This window comes from Aythya fuligula, chromosome 17 (assembly GCF_009819795.1).
Source record: "Aythya fuligula isolate bAytFul2 chromosome 17, bAytFul2.pri, whole genome shotgun sequence".
Classification (NCBI taxonomy): Eukaryota; Metazoa; Chordata; class Aves; order Anseriformes; family Anatidae; genus Aythya; species Aythya fuligula.
In genome coordinates, this window is record NC_045575.1 from 11,192,250 (window position 1) to 11,211,508 (window position 19,259).

A 19,259-nucleotide genomic window follows, 5' to 3' on the forward strand; every position below is an offset into this window, starting at 1 on the left:
CCCTCCCATTGGTCTGATACCGTGAGTGCGTATTCCCTCCGCCTCGCTATTGGCCGACCTACTTAACGTGCCCGGTGCTCCCCCAATTGGCGCTACCATTTCAATCCCGTCACGCATGAGAGCGGCAACGCGATTGGCTCGCCGCGCGCCGAGCCCTGCCTGCGCGGAGCGGAGCCGCTGGGAGCAGGCGTTTAAAGATGGCGGCGGCGACGGCGCGGCGCGGGGGGCGGCTTCCGTGAGGCGGCCGCTGCTCGGCGCCCTCCCACCCCCCCCTTCCCCTCGGCCCGTCCCGGCATGGCCCAGGTGGGTGCGGGCGGCGGGCGGGACCCCGTTGGTGCCCGCCGGGCCGCTCTCCGCGGGCGGGTGGCGCCCGAGGCGCTGCCTCGCTTCCTGCTCGCCTCCCCCCGGCCCGGCCGCTGCTCGGCCGCCTCTTGAGGCGCCGGGACCCTGAGGGCGGGCGGCGGCGGGGCCTCGCGGGGCGCTGCGCGGCGGGGGCCGTTTCTCAGCCACCTGGGGCGGCCTCTGCCCGGCTCCGGCCCCGCCACTAACTTTGCTCCGTTTTGCTCCCCGCTTCCTCTCCTGCTCGCTCCTGCCCTCGGGAGCCGGGCGCTTCCCGTGGCTCTCCGTGCCCTGCCGGGCCGAGGGGCTGCGCCCAGCTGGACGGGGCGGGGGTGAGGGGGGCAGGGGCGGGGGGGTGGGCCCGTGCTGCGGGGATCATTGGGGTGAGCCTGTGTTAAATTCTGGGCGAGCACAGAGCGCGCTGGTTCTTCTGGGCAGCTTCCTTGGATTGCTACGTGGCTTTTTTAGAAGGTGCGAGGGGATTTTAGTTCTTAATTCTGTTGTTCTTTACAGCTAAAGCCATTCATAACACGATTTTTTTTTTTCCTATTCTTCCTAAGCCCTGAATTTCAGACTTTTATTCCTTCCTCTTTCACACAGTTAATTGAAGCCGTCTAAACTCTGCCAGAAAATTTGTTAAGCTATCAAAGCAGCAGTTGCTCTGCTGTTTCTGACGGTGCCTTTCCCAACCTGTGTACTCTGCTCGTTCTGGAATGGGTTAAACTGCAGAAGTTCTTTAGCCTTGGCTGTATGTGCCGTCAATCGTTATGACTGGGCACTAGACTGACTTCTCTTAAACGACATTGATGGCTTACACAAAATGGATGTTTTCTTCAGAATTTTTCTATGCTGAAGTTGATAATTAGGAAGAAAGGACTTCTCATATGTAGCAGGAGCTTACTGAATATTTTGATTTTCATACTTCCTATGCTGGTTTGCTGGAAATAAAGAGTTCAGTTTCCTGAGTTTGTTTTTCTTTAACAGTTCCTAATTAATAAGATTAAACTTATTTTTGGCTGTATGTGCAAAAAAAAAAAAAAAAGATATAATGTAAAAAAAGTGATTGTGAGTGAGGAATTGCTTTGAGAAAGGTTAAAGCTGAGCAGATCTTTAAGTGTGGTCATTGCCTTATAACTTGTGCTCTGCAGGCTTGCCATTTGGAGCCAGAGGACGAGGATGAAGCTTTTATGTTTGGGTGGCAAATCAGGAGGGTTTGTTCAGAGCCGGTCTTCTTTTTGGGGTCCATTAAATGTGAAGTGAGCAGTTTCTGACAATGAAACCAATTTCTTTAGAAAATTGCTTCTTGAAGAGAAGATGTGATACACTGTTCCTTGTTCCGGTAGCAGCTGCAGGTATTCATGTGTTCTTTGTTGAAGTTGCTTATAGGACTGCCCAGAACAGCACAGCAGCAGGGAGTTCCTCCCGGTTTGGGCAGTGCTGGTTACAAATGTTAACGTTCTGTTTTTCTCTTTGAAAACAGAGATGTCCTTTTTCCTGTGCGCTTTTTGTTATGATCCGTCTGTACGGATTGAGAGAATAGGCATGGTACTTACTAAACATAGAAGTTGGCTGGTTTTATTTTTTTCTTTCTGCTTTTGAAGAACAACTATAGCACAACCAAGCCACGACAAGTATTTGCAGCGCACTGCTTTTGCTGGGACTTAAGCACCTTGCTTTGTAACATTTAAACATTGACCATGTATCTATTTCCTTGAGTTTGGTTTTGCTATAAAACCTTTTCAAATGATCTAGAAAAATAAAAAGTAAGGTAATCAAAAAATGTGACATTTCCATTTATTGGTGATCTGCAGAACATCAGCTGTGCCTTCATGTTTCCTGCATTTCATCCAGAGCTGCTTCAGTGTGTTGTACCAGCTGGTGTAGCTGGCCATAACGTCCCGTATCTTTTTAAGGATTTCTTATGGAAACAGTTGATGGCATGTAGTAGAGCCTTGGAGAATAAAATGTGTTTTTTCAGAGCAAGTTACTTAAGCATGGAAATAGGTGAGCTATTTTGTGGTGTTCTAGTGCTATGTAACCTAGTGTGCTCAGACTTGGTTGTTTGGTTGCCTTATCTGAGGTCCACTTGGCTGTTTCTGACCTTCAGGCTCATATAACTCATCCTTTTGTGTTTTACTCCCCTTTCACTTTCTTTTAAAACACCTGATATCTGAGGGAAAATCCTTACTGGTGTTGGCTTTTTTGGTTTGGTTTGTGTGTTTTTTTTTTTTTGTTTTTTTTTTAGTCTCCAACATAAAAGACATACTATAAGTTCGCAAGAAAGTAGATAGGAATTAGACCCGTCTAACTCTGCTTCTTCCTGTTTGCTTGTTTTATCTTTTTTTCTAGGTTAGAGGAAGGTATTGTAGCCTGTTGTAACTGTAGAGCTGCCAGACTCTGTTACCTTACCCTAGGGATGCAGCAGTTCTATGGCCAGGAATACAAACGCTAGTTGAAACCCATCTTGATCTAGTACTACTTCTGGCCACAGCGTGTGTGCTGACTGGTAGACAATCCCTGGCAGTGATTCGGTATGCTATTCATTGCTTCAAGGCCAACAAGAAGGGAAGGGCGTTGTGAATAGTGCTTGAATATAATAACAAGACACCTTTTCTGCACAGAGCAGAGGTGCAGTGTGAGAGGACTGCCAAAGCAAGCTAGGTAGGTAAAGATAATTTTCTCATGTTTTGACATTGGTGGTGTCAAAACAGTCTTTAGAGTAGGAGTAGGATGTGTATCAGGGATGGGCAAACTGTATGTATGGTCCTGTCTTACGACTGGTCACAGATAGTTTTTCTGGTTGGACAAGGTAGCTCATTGATCATGTGGGAAGGTAGCTCTGTCAGATTCTAGAACACCAGCTTTAAGATTTCATTTGTATATATTATTTCAGCTTACTCTTTTCAAGAGTCTTCAAAAAATTTTAAGATTTTTTAGGTATTTAATTTCTAGGGTTTGCTGAACTTCTACTGTGATGTTTGACTCTTTATTCAGAGTTAACAATGAAGACACTAATGGATTATTATAGAGAAAACCTATGAATTTGTCCTTTGCCATGCTTTTTTTTTTTTTTTATTTGAAGATGAGGAAAGATATTAGAAAAGATAAATATATTTCCGGAGGTATTCTGTGCAACATGAGGTGTTTCAGAACCTTTTGAAAGAAAGAATTGGTCACTTCTATGGTGATTGTATGATCGTCTTTTAGGATGGAATGGTTTTAAATTCATAGAATGCCTGTCTTACTGGTGAGTGAGCTGTTTTAATTCTAGAAGGTAGTATCTTTATATTGGAGAAGTTGGGCTTTATAGCTTTTATCAAGAGGGAGTCTTCTTCCTTAGTAAGTCTACAATGCATGTCAAGCTCAATGTTGTAAATGTATCACAATTTTGAGTATATTATGCCCGCCCCGCCCCCCCCCATTCTGCTGCCTCAGCAAAACTCTTCTATTGCCAAATCAGTAAAATAAGAGTTTGAGCTCATGTATGCTTTGCTTTCTTCCAGCTTCCAGGTAGGTGGCTTCTGTATGCTGTTGAATTTGAATCAAACCTATCATAACCGTTGATACCTAGCTTCCTGCCTTGCCCCAGTTGGTGTTTGAACTTTGCTGTCGAAATTTGTTCTGTCTGGATTGGTGTAGAGATACGCTGGAGAATTGTATTTGGCTTTTCAAAGTCCCTCATGACAACCCAGATGTTCTGCCTGGTTGTTTTCAAATGTTATACGGCGGGTAGAACGTCTCTGCTACCTGGAAATGGTTTGATCAGAGCAGTTTCAGACGGTTGTCTTAGGCAGAGCAACACTAGTTTATTTCTAGCTGGTAGGAAGATTTAAACCCAGTTTGGGGTAGCTCAGGGGGACTTGGAGAAACCAAAATATCAGGTAAGAAATGACAATGAAACGTCCACTTCCTTTTCTCATGTGCTTATAGTCCTGCACAGATGACTAAATTTTAACTGAAGAATCCATCATAACCATTTTAAAAGGAACCCATTTAATGGAGAGAGAAAAAATAAAATAAACCGTGCAACTAACCTAAAACAATTGAATGTCTTTGCCAGGATGAGTTACAAAAAACATTGGCTGCTAGATGCCTTCCAAAATTAATTTGTATTTTAACACTGTATCTAGGCCTAAATTCCTCAGATATAACAAATATATACTCCCATGTATGTACTCCAGTACGGAGTAGAGGATGAAAAGCTTCGTATCTCCTCATCTAGAGATTGTTTTTGCATGAACTTCTAGTAAGTCAGGAGATATCCTGTTAAAACTTGAAGCAAGGTTTAAAAACACCCTAAAGTTTCAAAAAGCCATGCATCTTGCAAGACCATAGATGTTAAAAGCTTGTCAGTTTTTCGGATTGTCTTAAAGTATGTTAATTATCCTTTCTGCTGTGTGGGTAAGTATGGCTTGAATACCAAGTTATTTAGGAGAATTCTCACGTTATTTAAAACGCGTGGTTTTTAGTCTGGCCCTTGCAAAAGCAATGTTTAATGCCCCGCTTGTTAAACAAGCAGAGATGGTCGACAGTTTATACAGGCAACTCTGTGTTAGCACATTCTTGTGCTGGCGTACAGATCAAAAAGTTGAAAATTGTAAAAACAACCTCATTTCAGCCTCATTCAGAATGGTATCAAGATACCCCGCTTTTTTTTTTTTTTTTTCCACTGGAAAATGTTACTTTTTTCTACTTGAAATTAATATGGGAAGGAGTTGCTTTTTTTTTTTTTTTTTTTTGCCTGGGATAATGTTTCCATTTTGTTTTTGTAACAAATACCTTTTTTTTTTTTCTTCTTGTAGGTTGAAAGAAGAAAGGGAGACCTGTTTGTCCAGTGAAGATGCAGTCTTAGTCTTCAGCTATTTAAGCTGAATGCATTGTGATTTCCAATAATTGAGACAGTGATTCTGAAAGCTGTCTACATTAATGAAAAGAACAATGTAGTCAGCTTAACTGAATCATCAGTGTTGCATATTGAATAGAACATGATAAACCAATCTTGATGGACTTATGCATGTTAGGAATATAGATATAAACATTTATTTAAAGCATTGTTTCTTTTTTAAACAGTAGTTTTGCAGTTTTAAAAATGGAGAAATATGAAAATGTACCACCCCTCCCTAAAGAACCTGCAAGAGAAATGAATGTGGAGAATCACACTTGTCCCCCACCTCTGCCGCCTAACGAACAGCCTCCACCACCTCCCCTGCAAACGTCCAGTGACGCAGAGGTAATGGACGTTGGCTCTGGTGGTGATGGACAGTCAGATACCCCTGCTGGGGACACGCACAGTATCTGCAGAACTCAGCTTCTCACAAAGGGATCTGCCTGCTACAAAAGTCGTCTTATAATAGACCCTAACAATAGTGACCAAAGCCCAAGAACTGCTCGTCATGCACCTTCAGTTCGAAAGTTCACCCCAGATCTTAAGTTGCTTAAAGATGTAAAGATTAGTGTTAGCTTTACAGAAAGCTGCAAAAGTAAAGATAGGAAAGTTCTTTACACTGGAATTGAGCAGGATTATAAGGCAGATGCAGATTTTGGTATTAATAATGTCAATGGGGATTTGCATGTTTGTCCTTTTGGTGGTAGTAATGGGAAAGCTGTAGGAGTAGGGGGTGAAAACGATGACAAGAAGGATGATGAAAATGATGTTGATCAGGAAAAGAGAGTAGAATATGCAGTTCTGGATGAGCTAGAAGATTTTACGGACAACTTGATGGAAATAGATGAAGAAGGCGGAGGGTTCACATCTAAAGCAATCGTTCAAAGGGATAAAGTGGATGAAGAAACCTTGAATTACTCATATGAGGTAAGTAAATGCACATCTTTGATGGGCAAGAGGGTTCCAGGTAGCTAGAAAAATACATGCAAAGATACTCACTGGAGATATCCTCTTCTAAAAATATGCACTTCTTGAGTAGAAATGCAAAATTCTCAAAGAACAGAACTTTGCCAAAACTTTTTAAATTATCTTGATAAAATATTTGAGTTGTGTGGTGTCTTCTATAATGGTGTTTTAAAATAACATTAAAAAGGCTTCTTATGCAATTGCAGATCACTTTATTGTGAAAAAATGCTAATACTCACTTATGAAAACTTATTTTCTTGTTTTTCAGTCTTTACTGGGATCATTGGAAATGTCTAGTTTCTCTCTGTATGGAATAACGTAGAGATAACGTATATCTTTTCTTTTCGAGGGGAAAGGGAAGTTAGTAGGCCCCAGGAGGATAGTATCTGATGACATTTCTTTCAGGATGACTTTGATAATGATGTGGATGCTCTACTGGAAGAGGGTCTTCGTGCACCCAAAACAAGGAGACTAGAAAACGAGAAATATGGTGGTGAAAGCGATCACCAGTCTGATGGAGAAACAAGCGTGCAGCCAATGATGACCAAAATTAAAACTGTACTTAAAAGTAAGTTAATGTTCTTTAATTACCTGTAAATCTTTGTGTGGCTTATGTATGCAGAACAAAAATACACAAGCAAAGTTTAGGATAGTAATTCTGGTCAGATAGTGGATATGTTACACAGTTTTATTGTTTGAAGGCTTCTTACTGTAGGATGTAATTTTCATATTCCTATAGAGTAAAGCTGATGTTTCAGGATGGTACTTATCTTCCTATGTTATATGTAACATGAATGTGTTTTGGTGCATGGATGGGTGGAAAACTAGGAAGAATGTTAGTTCAGCACTGAGGAGGTGAACAAGGATCTTTTTTTTTTTTTTTCCTCTCTGAAATAGGTGAGAACTGATGTGGGATTCTTCCTACTTCAGTTAGATAATTTCTGTTGCTGAAATTGTTGTATGTGAAGTCTTAGTTCTAACCAGTACTGCATGCACAATTACAAAAGTCAGTGAGTTAAGTTTTTCAAGGTTCATCATGTGTTACAAACTTAGTAATAGAAAAGAGCTGAGAATGCAAATCAGTCCAGAACAATGTAACTGAAAATAGTTGGAATTAGAATTAAGCTTTGAACCTGCTCCAGGGAGGAGTGTGTTACAGCTTCACTGTATTCTTAAATAAGAAACAGAATGGTTCTTCCCTCCAAAGCTTTGTATTAATACAGGATTGCCGGGAAGCTCTCTGCTAAGAGGAGTCTGTTCTCATGATTTCTGATGTAGAAAGGAGTGTGACCATTCTCTAATTTCTGGAGTAAAAATGAGTAAAACCATGTATTCCCTTGAATGTGAGCATAAGCATTTTATTGCAGTATTATTTCTTTTGCTGTGTGGGTCCTCATATTGGCTTATTGTACCCAAATTTCAGTCATGTTTTATGTAAAAAGTAATATTTTTGATGGCTAAGATATTTAAGTATATAGGCTTGAAGACTTCATTCTGATTGGTATTGTACTTATGTTAAAAATATTTAAAAATATATATATATTTCAAACTGATTCTTAAATAGCTCTTTGCAGCTATCAAAGAAAAAGCTGCATTGAAATAGAGTATTGAGATGCTGAAATAGGAGTTAGCCACCTATCCCTTGAGTGTTTGAGAAAAGTAGAAGATTACACTGAAGATGTTTCAAAAGGAAGTGCAGCTTTTCCACTGAATGTATTGGTGCTTGTGTTGATATATTGATATAAAGAAGACTGAGGTGGAAGTTCACTGGTGAAATGAACAAATCAGTCTGTGTAAAAAATCAGTGCTGCTACTGCTTTTCATTTGAAAATATAATGGAATATGTAATTCGGCAGGATTTAACGTGGGCTAGAAGTATATACCTTCTTATTAAAGCAAAACAAAATCTTTCTACAAAACTTTTTTATTCTTGTTTCAATGTCATTTTATACTTTGAGATAGAGAAAGCAATAAAAAGGAAAACCTTGCTTATTTTTCTGTTCTTCTAAGCTGTCTATTCAAGTCTAAAGTTATTCTTTGCTTTAAAGGTCGTGGCCGCCCTCCTACAGAACCTTTGCCAGATGGATGGATCATGACATTCCATAACTCAGGCATTCCTGTATATCTGCACAGAGAATCTAGAGTTGTCACCTGGTCTAGACCTTATTTCTTGGGAACAGGAAGCATAAGGGTAAGAACTGTCAATTACTTACGTACCAAGATTTTAAAAATGAGGCGTGTTCTTGTAAACAGTTGAATATTTTTCTGCTTTGGCAGGCTTGCTTCCAGTGTGAGAATTATGGTACTTCAAAAATAAACTCTGTTTCTAAAGTATGATCTTTCCTATGGTGGTTTGGTTTTCCATTTTTTGCAATGAGCTGGAGCAGTTAAAGTGAATGAGATGATCTTATTTTGTGCCATCTTTGTTCTAGAATATGGTTGCAAAATGTTGTTTTTATTCCACTATGAAATATGTTCAGATTGTTTATTTGTAGCCAGAAAATAAGCCTGAGATGTGTTTCATGGTCTATCTGTACAGAAGCAGGCACGTGATTTTCATACACCAAAGGAATCTGCAGAGAGTTGATTTAATATCATAGACTTAAACACCAAGAAAGGTCAATGGATTTTATGAAAGCATGTAGTATTTGCTTGTAATTGAGCAGAACATAGTTTAGACTTAAAATGGGAAACATGCTTTGAAGGTTACTGTCAGTGTTTCACAGTGCCAAGAAACCACAGTAATAGGCATGCTACGGTCTTGCCTAGGATAAAATTGCTAACTAAAGAGCAGCTTCAGCTTAGACTTACTAAAATTAGCTTCAATCTTGATTGTGTTTTCTGGTTTTGAGTTTTGGTTTTGCTTTTGATCGTCCTGAGGTACTGAAACCTGTGTTATTTTACATTTGCAGAAACATGATCCTCCCCTTAGTAGCATTCCCTGCTTGCATTATAAAAAAATGAAGGAAAATGAGGAAAGGGAACAAAATAATGACATAACCCCAAATGGGGAAGTATCACCCATAAAGCACATAGATAAATCTTCAGAACTGGACTGCCAAACAGAAGAACCAGATTCCACTGCTGCTGATTCTGGGCCTTTAGATGACAAAGACCCCTCAGGGGGAGATGCAGCACAAGGAGCCTTGGGACAAGTTAAGGCCAAAGTTGAAGTGTGTAAAGATGAATCTGTAGGTATGTATAGGAAGTGGACTCTCTTCTGGGCTGGTGTTGGGGTAATGGCATTTGGGACACTTGTGCTTTATTCCTGACTTGACAACGGCATACTATGTTACCTGTGAGCAAGTGGTAAGTTGTCTTTCCATAGTTTTTTCTTATGCAGAGATTTAGAAAAGTAGATCCAGTTTTACGAATCAATTTTGATTGTAATAAGTGGAAACACATGCTGGGAATTTCTGCTGAAGACTTCTGAGGGTCTATATGCAAGTTTTACACAATACCATGGAAAATTTGGGTGATGCAGACCTGTGAACTTGTATCTCAGTCTAAGAATCAGTTACATCAATCTGTACATATAAATTAGTGCTGTGAAGTATGTTTGTTTTGCATGAAGAAGATTTTCTATACAGTGTTTGCATTGGCTGAATTTTACCTTTTTTCAATATAGTCTCTTAAGATAAATGATACGTTTTGCTTGTTTGCACAGACTAAGTTACACAAATAAAGTTGCATTCAGACAAGGGCTTTGATGCTTCAGTATGTTACTTATGCAAGTCTAATAGGTTTTATTCAAAAAACTGTCTAAAAGAATTCATGCTACCTTCGCTGCCAGACTTAGAGAGGAACTTGGACAGAACGCTTGTGTGCCATTTACAACTATGTACCTGAAAATACCACCCACGTCAATTAGTGCTGCTTACAATACTGGTATGGAATGTGTTTGTTGTATTCAGAAACACAAAACATGGCATTACATGTGTCCTGTTGATTCCAAAAACCATGTCAAAAGACTTTAAAAGTCTAATAAATCATCAATACCTAGTAGCAAAACTAAAACTAGTGAACACACACTTACCTCTCTCCTTAAATGGGATCTGTTCTATATTACTGAAAATGTGAGTGGTAAAATATAAGCATAACTTGCATTTGTAATTCCTTGTGGAAGGAGACAATGTCACCAGCTTTTTTTTTGTTCATTAACATCTTGGAATGCTACTCTATCTTATTTTTGCTGCTTAGATCTGCAGAAATGTCCTAGAAGGGAGTAGGTACACTCCAGTGGAGGATTGTCTTTTACTACTCTTTACATAAAAATGAATGTGTTAAATTTTATTTAGAAGCCAGCACAATACTCATGGAGCTCACAGAGTATCATTATATAGCATTCCATGATTCACAGTTGAATAAATAGGCAGCAATAGTCAGTATTGGCTTCAGGAAACTGAGGTTAGTAGCAAACTACTGTTATTTAGTGGATACCTTGCTTCAGGTAATGAGAAGGTGGATAAGTGATGATGTAGAACTATTAGCAGTATTTTGTTGGATAATATACTGGGTGTTACATGGGGAAAATCTTCTGGTGACAGAAAAAACATAGCTGTTTTTGTTTGTTTTCCAGTTTGCACAAACATTGTGCATTTGATACAGTAATGAGGGAACTTGTAGTTTACTTCGTTAGTGTAAAATAGTATCTTAACCTTGTGAACTAAAGCTACTATTCTTGCTCCTAGACTAAAACCAATAATTATGTATTTAAAACAGTGGAAATAGTGAATTTATTCCTTGTTCAGTGGTCAAGTATAGAGAGTAACTCGCATGTGTTTCTTAGATCTGGAAGATTTTAGACACTATCTTGAGAAACGTTTTGACTTTGAACAAGTTACCGTAAAAAAATTCAGAACCTGGGCTGAGAGACGGCAATTCAATCGTGAAATGAAGCGGAAGCAGGCAGAATCTGAGCGGCCTATTCTGCCTGCCAATCAGAAACTCATTACCTTGTCTGTGCAAGATGCACCTACAAAGAAAGGTTAGTTAATCTACCTAGAGTTCAAATGTTTGATGTGAAAGGCAGTTCCAAGCTTGACTTGGGAAAAAAAAAATCTGTAATGAATCTATTTGTTTCTTGTTTCAGAATTTTGCATCCTTGGTTCCATCATATAAAAAATTAAAGGAAAAATGCTATCAAAATTTTTATTTAAGGCTTCAGTCCTGATAGCTGGTTACTAACTTCAGCTATTTGTTAATATTGATGGTTATTGAACACTGTCCTACCCGATCTCTGGTTGCTGCTGTCTTTTCAGTTCTATACCAGTTCTAATCAATCCCAAATTAGGGACTGGTTAAAAGTCTCAGATTGTTCCAAATTAAAACCTATAAAATAAAAAGTAACCATTCCCTGTTACAGGGAGATGCAGTTGAAATTTAATCTGATTATTCATTGAGAGTTGCTTGTTTTTTTATTTATTTTGCTTTGTTAACTATTATTAAAAAAAAAAGTTTCTACATATCAATATCTATTTATACTATTTATATTATGTTTTCCCATGGTGTGAAAAAACATCCGGTATAAAAGTAGTACTTAAAGGATGATCTGGTGTATTTATTTTTTCTAAACTGAGTAAGGAAACACATGTAAAACTCAAGTGTTTTGTCAACAAAAACTAAGCTTGAGCTAAAAGGTGAGAACTCTTCTTTATGTTTTTAAACATGCACCATAATGCATACTATTTATTACAGGTTTTCTTAAAACTCATTTTAATTCTATGATGGCTGCAAAAGAGAATTCTAAGAATTTGTCTAACTTCTATTGTACATATTAATTGTCAGCATTTACTTACGTGTTCTGAAGTCAGTGATTTTTCCCTCACAAGATTTAAGTTACCAGTGGTTGTTAAAGTACTATAAAGTATTGCTATACAGACTAGTTAAAAAAAACAAACAAACAAAACAACAACAAAAAAAAACATATTGCTGACCATGTAATGCTAGTGTTGCATGCAGTACATTAAAATATAGATGAACTCATTCAAAATACCACCTTAAAAATTAGTTTGCCAAATACTTGTCATTTCCAGTGTACATACTTTAAGGTGATACGTGTATGTAGGGAAATGAGCAGGCACTTCTCCCTTGCAGTTTGCAATTTATTTATTTATTAGTTTGTAGTAGTAATTTTCTTTTTCAAGACTGAAACTAATTGTTGTTTTTCCCCCCCCCCCTTTTTTTTTTTTTTTTGTAGAATTTGTCATTAATCCCAATGGGAAGTCTGAAGTTTGCATACTGCATGAATATATGCAACGAGTCCTAAAGGTTCGCCCTGTTTACAATTTCTTTGAATGTGGTAAGTCTGTTAAGTTTTTATTGACCACAATGCTGTTTTGAAAAGCTTCTCTCGTGCTTGAATATCTTAATAGTAAAATAAATTCAATCAATGGACAGTTTTCCTTGGGAGTGTATTGAAAGTCTACAGTGAGCCAAATTCTAGCTAGGAAATGCTTTCTGTATATCTCAAACATGGATATGGGCCTCTTATGTTTTAAAATATGCGTATGGGTTTTTGCTTAGAAAAATATGACTAAGCGATTCTGGATTAGAGTAACTTACTTGCATCTAAACTTTATTTTAGATATGTAGAGTTAAAAAAAAAAAAAAAAGTACATGTTATTGTATGTTATGATTATTGTTATGCCATGGAGGTTCGTAATAAATCCAGTCATCCTAAGCAACTTGTATATGTATGAATTGATGTTAAATATATGAGGAATTATATATTTGTATCCAAGAAATAAAGTCAGGTGCCTTAGTTTAGAGTGGAAGCTATAATTTTTCAGTTACATTTTTCTTGTGTGTTCATAATGTAATTGAGTTTTTAATACCACAATGTATAGCTCTTGCATTTACACTGAGCTAGTGGTGGGGAAAAAAAGAAGAAAAAACAAACAAACAAAAAAAACCACTTTGGAATTAACATTTAAATTCTGGCAGATTTTAAATGATCTTTTAAAACATAGAATTTCCTCATTTGGAAGAATGATGTACATGGTGGTAGGTCTCTGTTACTGGGAAACTCTTTAAGTTTTCATATGCTTCAGTTGCTCTGAAGAGTAAACAATATTCCTCCCTATTGAAATGAAAGAAAACAAATCTTGACAACGGTGATATTTCATGTTCACGACTGTCTTTGCATTGGGAGTCCTGAAAAGCTTTCAGTTTTGCTCATCCTTCATTTTCAGAGAACCCAAGTGAGCCTTTTGGAGCCTCAGTGATTATTGATGGAGTAACTTATGGGGCAGGAACTGCCAGCAGCAAAAAACTTGCCAAGAATAAAGCTGGTAATATACTTTTCTTTCTTAATACCAACTGGTGAATTGTTTATCTGTTCTCATTTCTGCTTTGAAGATGACATATTTGCAATAGTAAGTAGGAGTAATTTTGCTAACAGCTACACGTCCATTCATGTCTTCTTATTAAAAGAAATACTGTTGTAGAGACTTTTGCCATTCCAAGGTTCAACAGTTCACTGGGAGAGAAAACCATCGAGAATCTTTAGAAGTTAATTTATGTATAAACTACTGATTTATACTGATTAGCTGTAATCACATCTGTTTCTAATTATCAGACCAATGAGTATGTGTTTTCTTTATACTGTTGTCTGCTATACAAACACCTGACTCATGGATTTTTAGCAAATTTTAAGTGTTTGCCCTCTTTTAAGAACAAAAACAAATAAAAAAAAAAAAAACTTCAAGTGGTTGGTTGGTTTGGAGCTCTTTCTGATAATAAAACAATTACACTGAAATATGTTGTTTATACTGATTTGCAAGTAACTCCCACCATTAATGGTTTAAATCTAATTAGTCACAGTTCTAACCATTTAACTCTGTAATTAATGTGTATGTAATGAATACCTAGATGAGCACGTGTCTTGCACATTAGAACTTCTTCCTGATCTCCAGATTGGAATGTGTTTAGCTCAGAGGTCAAGAAAAAATAACTTTATAAAATTTAGAGATCTATAGTATATGTGTGGTACTTGGAGCTTTTGTGAAATTTGTCAGCATAGCTAAAACATCAAAATACAGCACACAACTTTTTGTGCATGAAAAAAGAAATTTCATTGTGATCATTTAGGCAAACTGACTGCTCTAGTGGTACAATTGTAGGATTCTGCTGTAACTACTACGGGGTGATAACATGCCTTTAATTTTTCTTTCCAAGGATACATTACTTGATGTGAGACTTCCCCCCCTGTTTTTCATGCATTTGCAAAAAGCAGTTTTTTCTTAGGTACAGTTTAATAGTTGTAAGTTTTTCATTATATCAATTTACACTTTTTTAAGAAAAAACGATATAGTTGTTCAAGTGAATATACTTGTTGTGGTAAGAAGTTGCTCATTTTACCTGTTAAGTTTTTTTCTAAGATAGGTGGTGATTTCTAGGAGAGATGTGAGGCTTGCCTAAAGAGTGTTTCATTCTGCTGCTGTTGTTTACAATCATTGTTTAAAATAAAGGTAATTGAGACATTAAATCATTTTCTGCAGCTCGAGCTACACTGGAAATCCTTATTCCTGACTTTGTTAAACAGACCTCTGAGGAGAAGCCCAAAGACAGTGAAGAACTTGAGGTACTGACCTCTTCTTACCTGATGAATGTGGTTATTGGAGTCTCTGTTTTTAAAAACATTACACCTTTAGTGTGAGAAACTTTGTTGAAAATCCATAACTTTGCTTTCTCAGTCAGATAGAAATGTGAAATTCTTTATTTATAACAAGACCTATGACAATGAAAATACATTTTTACTATGGGAGGTGACCAGAAAATTTGTTTTGATGAAGAGAGCTAGCCCCTTGTTGAAATATGAGATCCCTTGCTGAAGACCTGAAATGTTCTAGCACACTAGATGGCCTGTACTATCCTGGCTTTCTGAATTATGGCTTTGAAAATTTCAGAGCTACATGCTCTCTGATTTTGTGTGATCATCTTAGAAGACCAAGTAAGAATTAAATGTGCCATGGCTTCTGAAACTTCTTCATTTAGCTGTGAAAGCTCTTACTGCTAGATCAGACAGCTCGTGTTTCTGACTTTGAGCAGTGACATTTGAGAAAATTCAAAGGAATAGTTTCTTGAAGTGGACAGTGTGTGCTGTGTTTTCAGGTATTGGATGTATTAAATAGCTAGTTCATCTGTGATATGTTAACCTTCAATTCAGCGTACTGTAGACCAACAGGAAAGGAAAAAGCGGTGATAAGCCTGAAAGGAATGTTCTTTTAAAAAGCAGGCTATACAGAAAATGAGTTGGTTTTATGCTTGCTTTAAATTAAAACTGTAGTGCATGCCTTGTAATATTGAAATGGTCATGAAAAAAACAGATTTTTTTTCATTTTTTTTTAAATGGAAAACAAAACCTTCCAATAGCTGTTATATTTTCTTCTATTAAAACATCATTTTGGTAAGTAGAATTTCAAAAGGAGATAAATAACTTCTTCCTCAGGGAAGGATGATTTAAAAACATACTAAAACTGATTTTCTAATGTAAAATTGGAGTTGATTTAGAAAAAAAAGTCTGCAAACATATGATTAGGAATGGCAATCTTAATGACATGGGTAAAGATGTCCACTATGCATTTGAAAATAGTTATTAAACAGATTCTGTTACTCTGCTGAAAGCTATATGGGAAAGATAAGGATTTAGAACAATATTAAAATTTTGTGCCTGTAAAAATTCAATAACCCTTTTTTAACTCCTTTGTAGTATTTTAACCATATCAGTATTGAGGACTCACGGGTATATGAACTGACCAGCAAAGCTGGACTTTTGTCTCCATATCAGATTCTCCATGAGTGCCTTAAAAGGTAAGGCTGCAGCATGAGGAACAAATTCTGTTGTGTTCAAGTGCTTTGGGTCAGGGCACATTGTTTGCTTGGATGCTGCTACCCACAATTTTCCTTAGTGAATTAAGGACACTTGCGGGCTGGCACAACAAGCTTACTTCACTCACTTAACCAGTTCAGTCCATATTAGCTATCTTATTAATATTGTATCTTCCTTGAATTTATATTTGCTGGTTTTGCTTCTGAGACTAGGATTTAATTGTGGAAGATGTGAATGTATTTGTTATTCCTTTATACGTGGTTGCCTCTTCATTCAAGTTACTGATCTAAGAAATAACTACCGATTCATTGATATCTTAATTTGTTATTACTGTATCTAATGCTACAGCAATTATTGACAGAGATAACTGTAACTAGTTCAGTTATTTGTAATTGTACTTAGCGTATGATATTGATTTTTGTTTGTGCTTAAGAAATCATGGAATGGGTGACACATCCATAAAATTTGAAGTGATTCCTGGTAAAAATCAGAAGAGTGAATATGTCATGACTTGTGGCAAGCACACGGTGCGAGGCTGGTGTAAGTACAGTATTTAGTATGGCCTCCAATATCTTCCTTTTCTCCTGTTCTCTTTTATCCATTTTGCAGGTACTTGTTCAGTTACCTAGCATGTTATATGCTTTTTCTACTCTTTTTCTGGTATCTCAGTTTTGAATGACACAAGTAAACATCGGTGTTTATCTAAGTCCTTGAAGTGCTGATGTGACACATTTTCATGATTACTTTTACAGGCAAAAATAAAAGAGTGGGGAAACAACTAGCTTCACAGAAAATCCTTCAACTGCTGCATCCACATGTGAAAAATTGGGGCTCTCTTTTGCGTATGTATGGTAGAGAGAGTAGCAAGATGGTTAAACAGGTGAAGATTATTTTCTTTGATTGTAACCTACCTTGTGATTGTATTGTTGCTTTTGTATACTTGTGGATTTTGTTTTTAATTACAGCAAAGCTTCAATGGTATCTTATTTCAACATAATCCTGTTGCTCCCTGCCATGGTAAAGGCAGCATACGTTTGAGCGATTCTCAATTCTTCTGAATTGGTTCTCGTATCTTGCTATTGCTAAAACATAAAATGAGTGCTTTCATTGATAATTCTGTTAATGTTGTATTTTCTAGACTGAAAATATAAAACCTATTTAATGTGTAAGTAATTCATGTAAATCTATGTTATTGCTTAAAGAAATATTAATATCAGAGAGAACTTCTTACATAAAACTTCTTTTATATGTTTATATATTTAAAAGCTCATCTGTTGTTGCTTATGGTTCTGTTGAATAGGAGACATCCGATAAAAGTGTGATAGAGCTTCAGCAGTATGCCAAAAAGAACAAGCCAAATCTGCACATCCTAAACAAGTTACAGGAAGAAATGAAAAAATTGGCACAAGAAAGAGTGAGTATAAGCTCTTATTTTACTCTTTTTTAAAACTTACGTACAAACAAGATGAATGCCGCAGGTAAGACTTACCACTTGTTTGTAGAATTTTTGCTTGTTTTTTACAGTATCTCAGATAAGAAAAGTTGCTCAAAACTCGATTTTTTTAGTGTTTTTATTATTTTTGGAGGAATGCTTTTAGAGAGATTTTCATCCTCTATTTGAGGTGGGCTTACGACCTAATTTTACTTCAATAAAATGGTTTTTAACATTAGAACAAGTTAGCTATTCACAGAGACAAATGCAAATTTGGCTAATGTTGTGCAACATTTTAAAAGTGCTTTTTGTTATTATATTGTTGATGTGACTCTGTGGTGGGCTTTGTTTTATGTCTTTTTTTTTTTAGGAGGAAACACGAAAGAAACCCAAGATGACAATAGTAGAATCGGCTCAGCCTGGTAGTGAACCTCTGTGTACTGTTGATGTATAATGAAAAAATTTACGAGTGGGGAGCAATAACACAAATGGAGGAACTAGATTTTCAACAACTATTTAAAAATCTGTTTGCTGCAGAATGCAAGATAACTTTTAAAATCCAAGCTGCTTCAGTTATGCATTGTTCTTTTTGCATCATCAGGGCAATATTACTTTTTCCTTTTTTCTTTTTTTTATACCTCTGAGATATGTATGTTTAAAGGATTGATCACAAAGATCTCTACTTGGGCAAATGCACAGAGGACAGGCATGTTCACACAGGATAAATTCAAGCAAGCACTTTTTCCTTGAAAACCATCTATGTTTGAAATGGATGTGTTTTAAGGATGAAATTCAGAATTTCTATGTACAGGTTAAAGCTGATACTATATATATATACACACACACATACATATATATGTATATATAAAAGAAATATATGTACATCTTCTTGTATGAACATGCCTAAAACTATTTTTGTGAAAAGTTTTGTTGCATTTCAGCACATAATAATATGCACTGATAAGACACTTTGGTGACAAATACATGAAAATGATGAGCAATGTTCCTAATGCCATAGGATTAGGCCAGTAATGCTGTTTATTTTGTTTTGTTCTGTTATTTCGTCTCCTGCCAGGCTTAGTTATTCAAGATCACAGTATGCAGATATTTTTTACTACTTGAAAAGAACAAGTATACCTGGTAGTGTTAAGAGCAACAGGCTGGATATTCAAAATCATTGGGATTTATGTTAACTGAAAAGAGCCTATGTTAGTTTACAGATCAGTTGAAAGGGGAAAAATAAGGCTCTACTTATTAGATTTAAATGAAAACTGCAATTTGAAAGACTGTTTTCAAAGCTTGGAGCCAAAATGTAATCGAACATGGTTGGCAGTCTGAAAATATTTTGCCAGTATGGTGTTTAAACATGTTCCACTCCCTTCTCCCAGCAATAAAAAGTTTCTCATTTCATTGGAGTCAGAATACACCTGACTTAAGTCTTAATTTGCACCATAAAATAAAAAAAAATAAAAGAAAAAATTAGGAATAATAACAGCAACTACAAGAAATATTAAATAACTGCAGCAATTTAGTTTTTTTAAAAAGCTTTGTTTTTACTTTTTTAATTACATTTTTAGTTTTTGAAGAAAAATGTAACTTCTGCAATGAAAATTAGAATGTAGATTTGGAATATGACATAGAGTAATGAGTAGAATGAGACCATAACAAGTTTTACTGGTAAATAGGAAAATCACAAATATGCAACTACTATAAAATACAATCTTAGAAAACAGGCAGTACTCACTATGTCATCTGAGGCTTTATTACATTAAGCACAGAAGAAATAGTTTTGGCTGTAGTGAAAG

At 36.8% G+C, this 19,259-nt stretch overlaps 1 protein-coding gene across 1 annotated transcript; it reads left to right on the forward strand.

Annotated features, from left to right (window-relative positions):
- Positions 1–215: 215 nt before the first annotated feature.
- DGCR8 (DGCR8 microprocessor complex subunit) lies at positions 216–18,911 on the forward strand. The gene is made up of 14 exons (XM_032198988.1): positions 216–303; positions 5,142–6,151; positions 6,596–6,758; positions 8,239–8,381; positions 9,103–9,385; positions 10,980–11,177; positions 12,390–12,491; positions 13,384–13,482; positions 14,692–14,774; positions 15,903–16,003; positions 16,456–16,562; positions 16,775–16,902; positions 17,323–17,436; positions 17,825–18,911. The coding sequence occupies exons 2-14, from the start codon at positions 5,429–5,431 to the stop codon at positions 17,906–17,908; spliced, it is 2,328 nt and encodes a 775-aa protein (XP_032054879.1). The 5' UTR covers positions 216–303; positions 5,142–5,428; the 3' UTR covers positions 17,909–18,911.
- The last annotated feature ends 348 nt before the right edge of the window (positions 18,912–19,259 follow it).

Coding starts and splice junctions, on each gene's coding strand:
- DGCR8 (XM_032198988.1), top strand. CDS start 5,429: ATGGAGAAATATGAAAATGTACCACCCCTCCCTAAAGAACCTGCAAGA. Junction 8,382..9,102: donor TGGGAACAGGAAGCATAAGG/GTAAGAACTGTC, acceptor TTACATTTGCAG/AAACATGATCCTCCCCTTAG. Junction 17,437..17,824: donor AAAAATTGGCACAAGAAAGA/GTGAGTATAAGC, acceptor TTTTTTTTTTAG/GAGGAAACACGAAAGAAACC.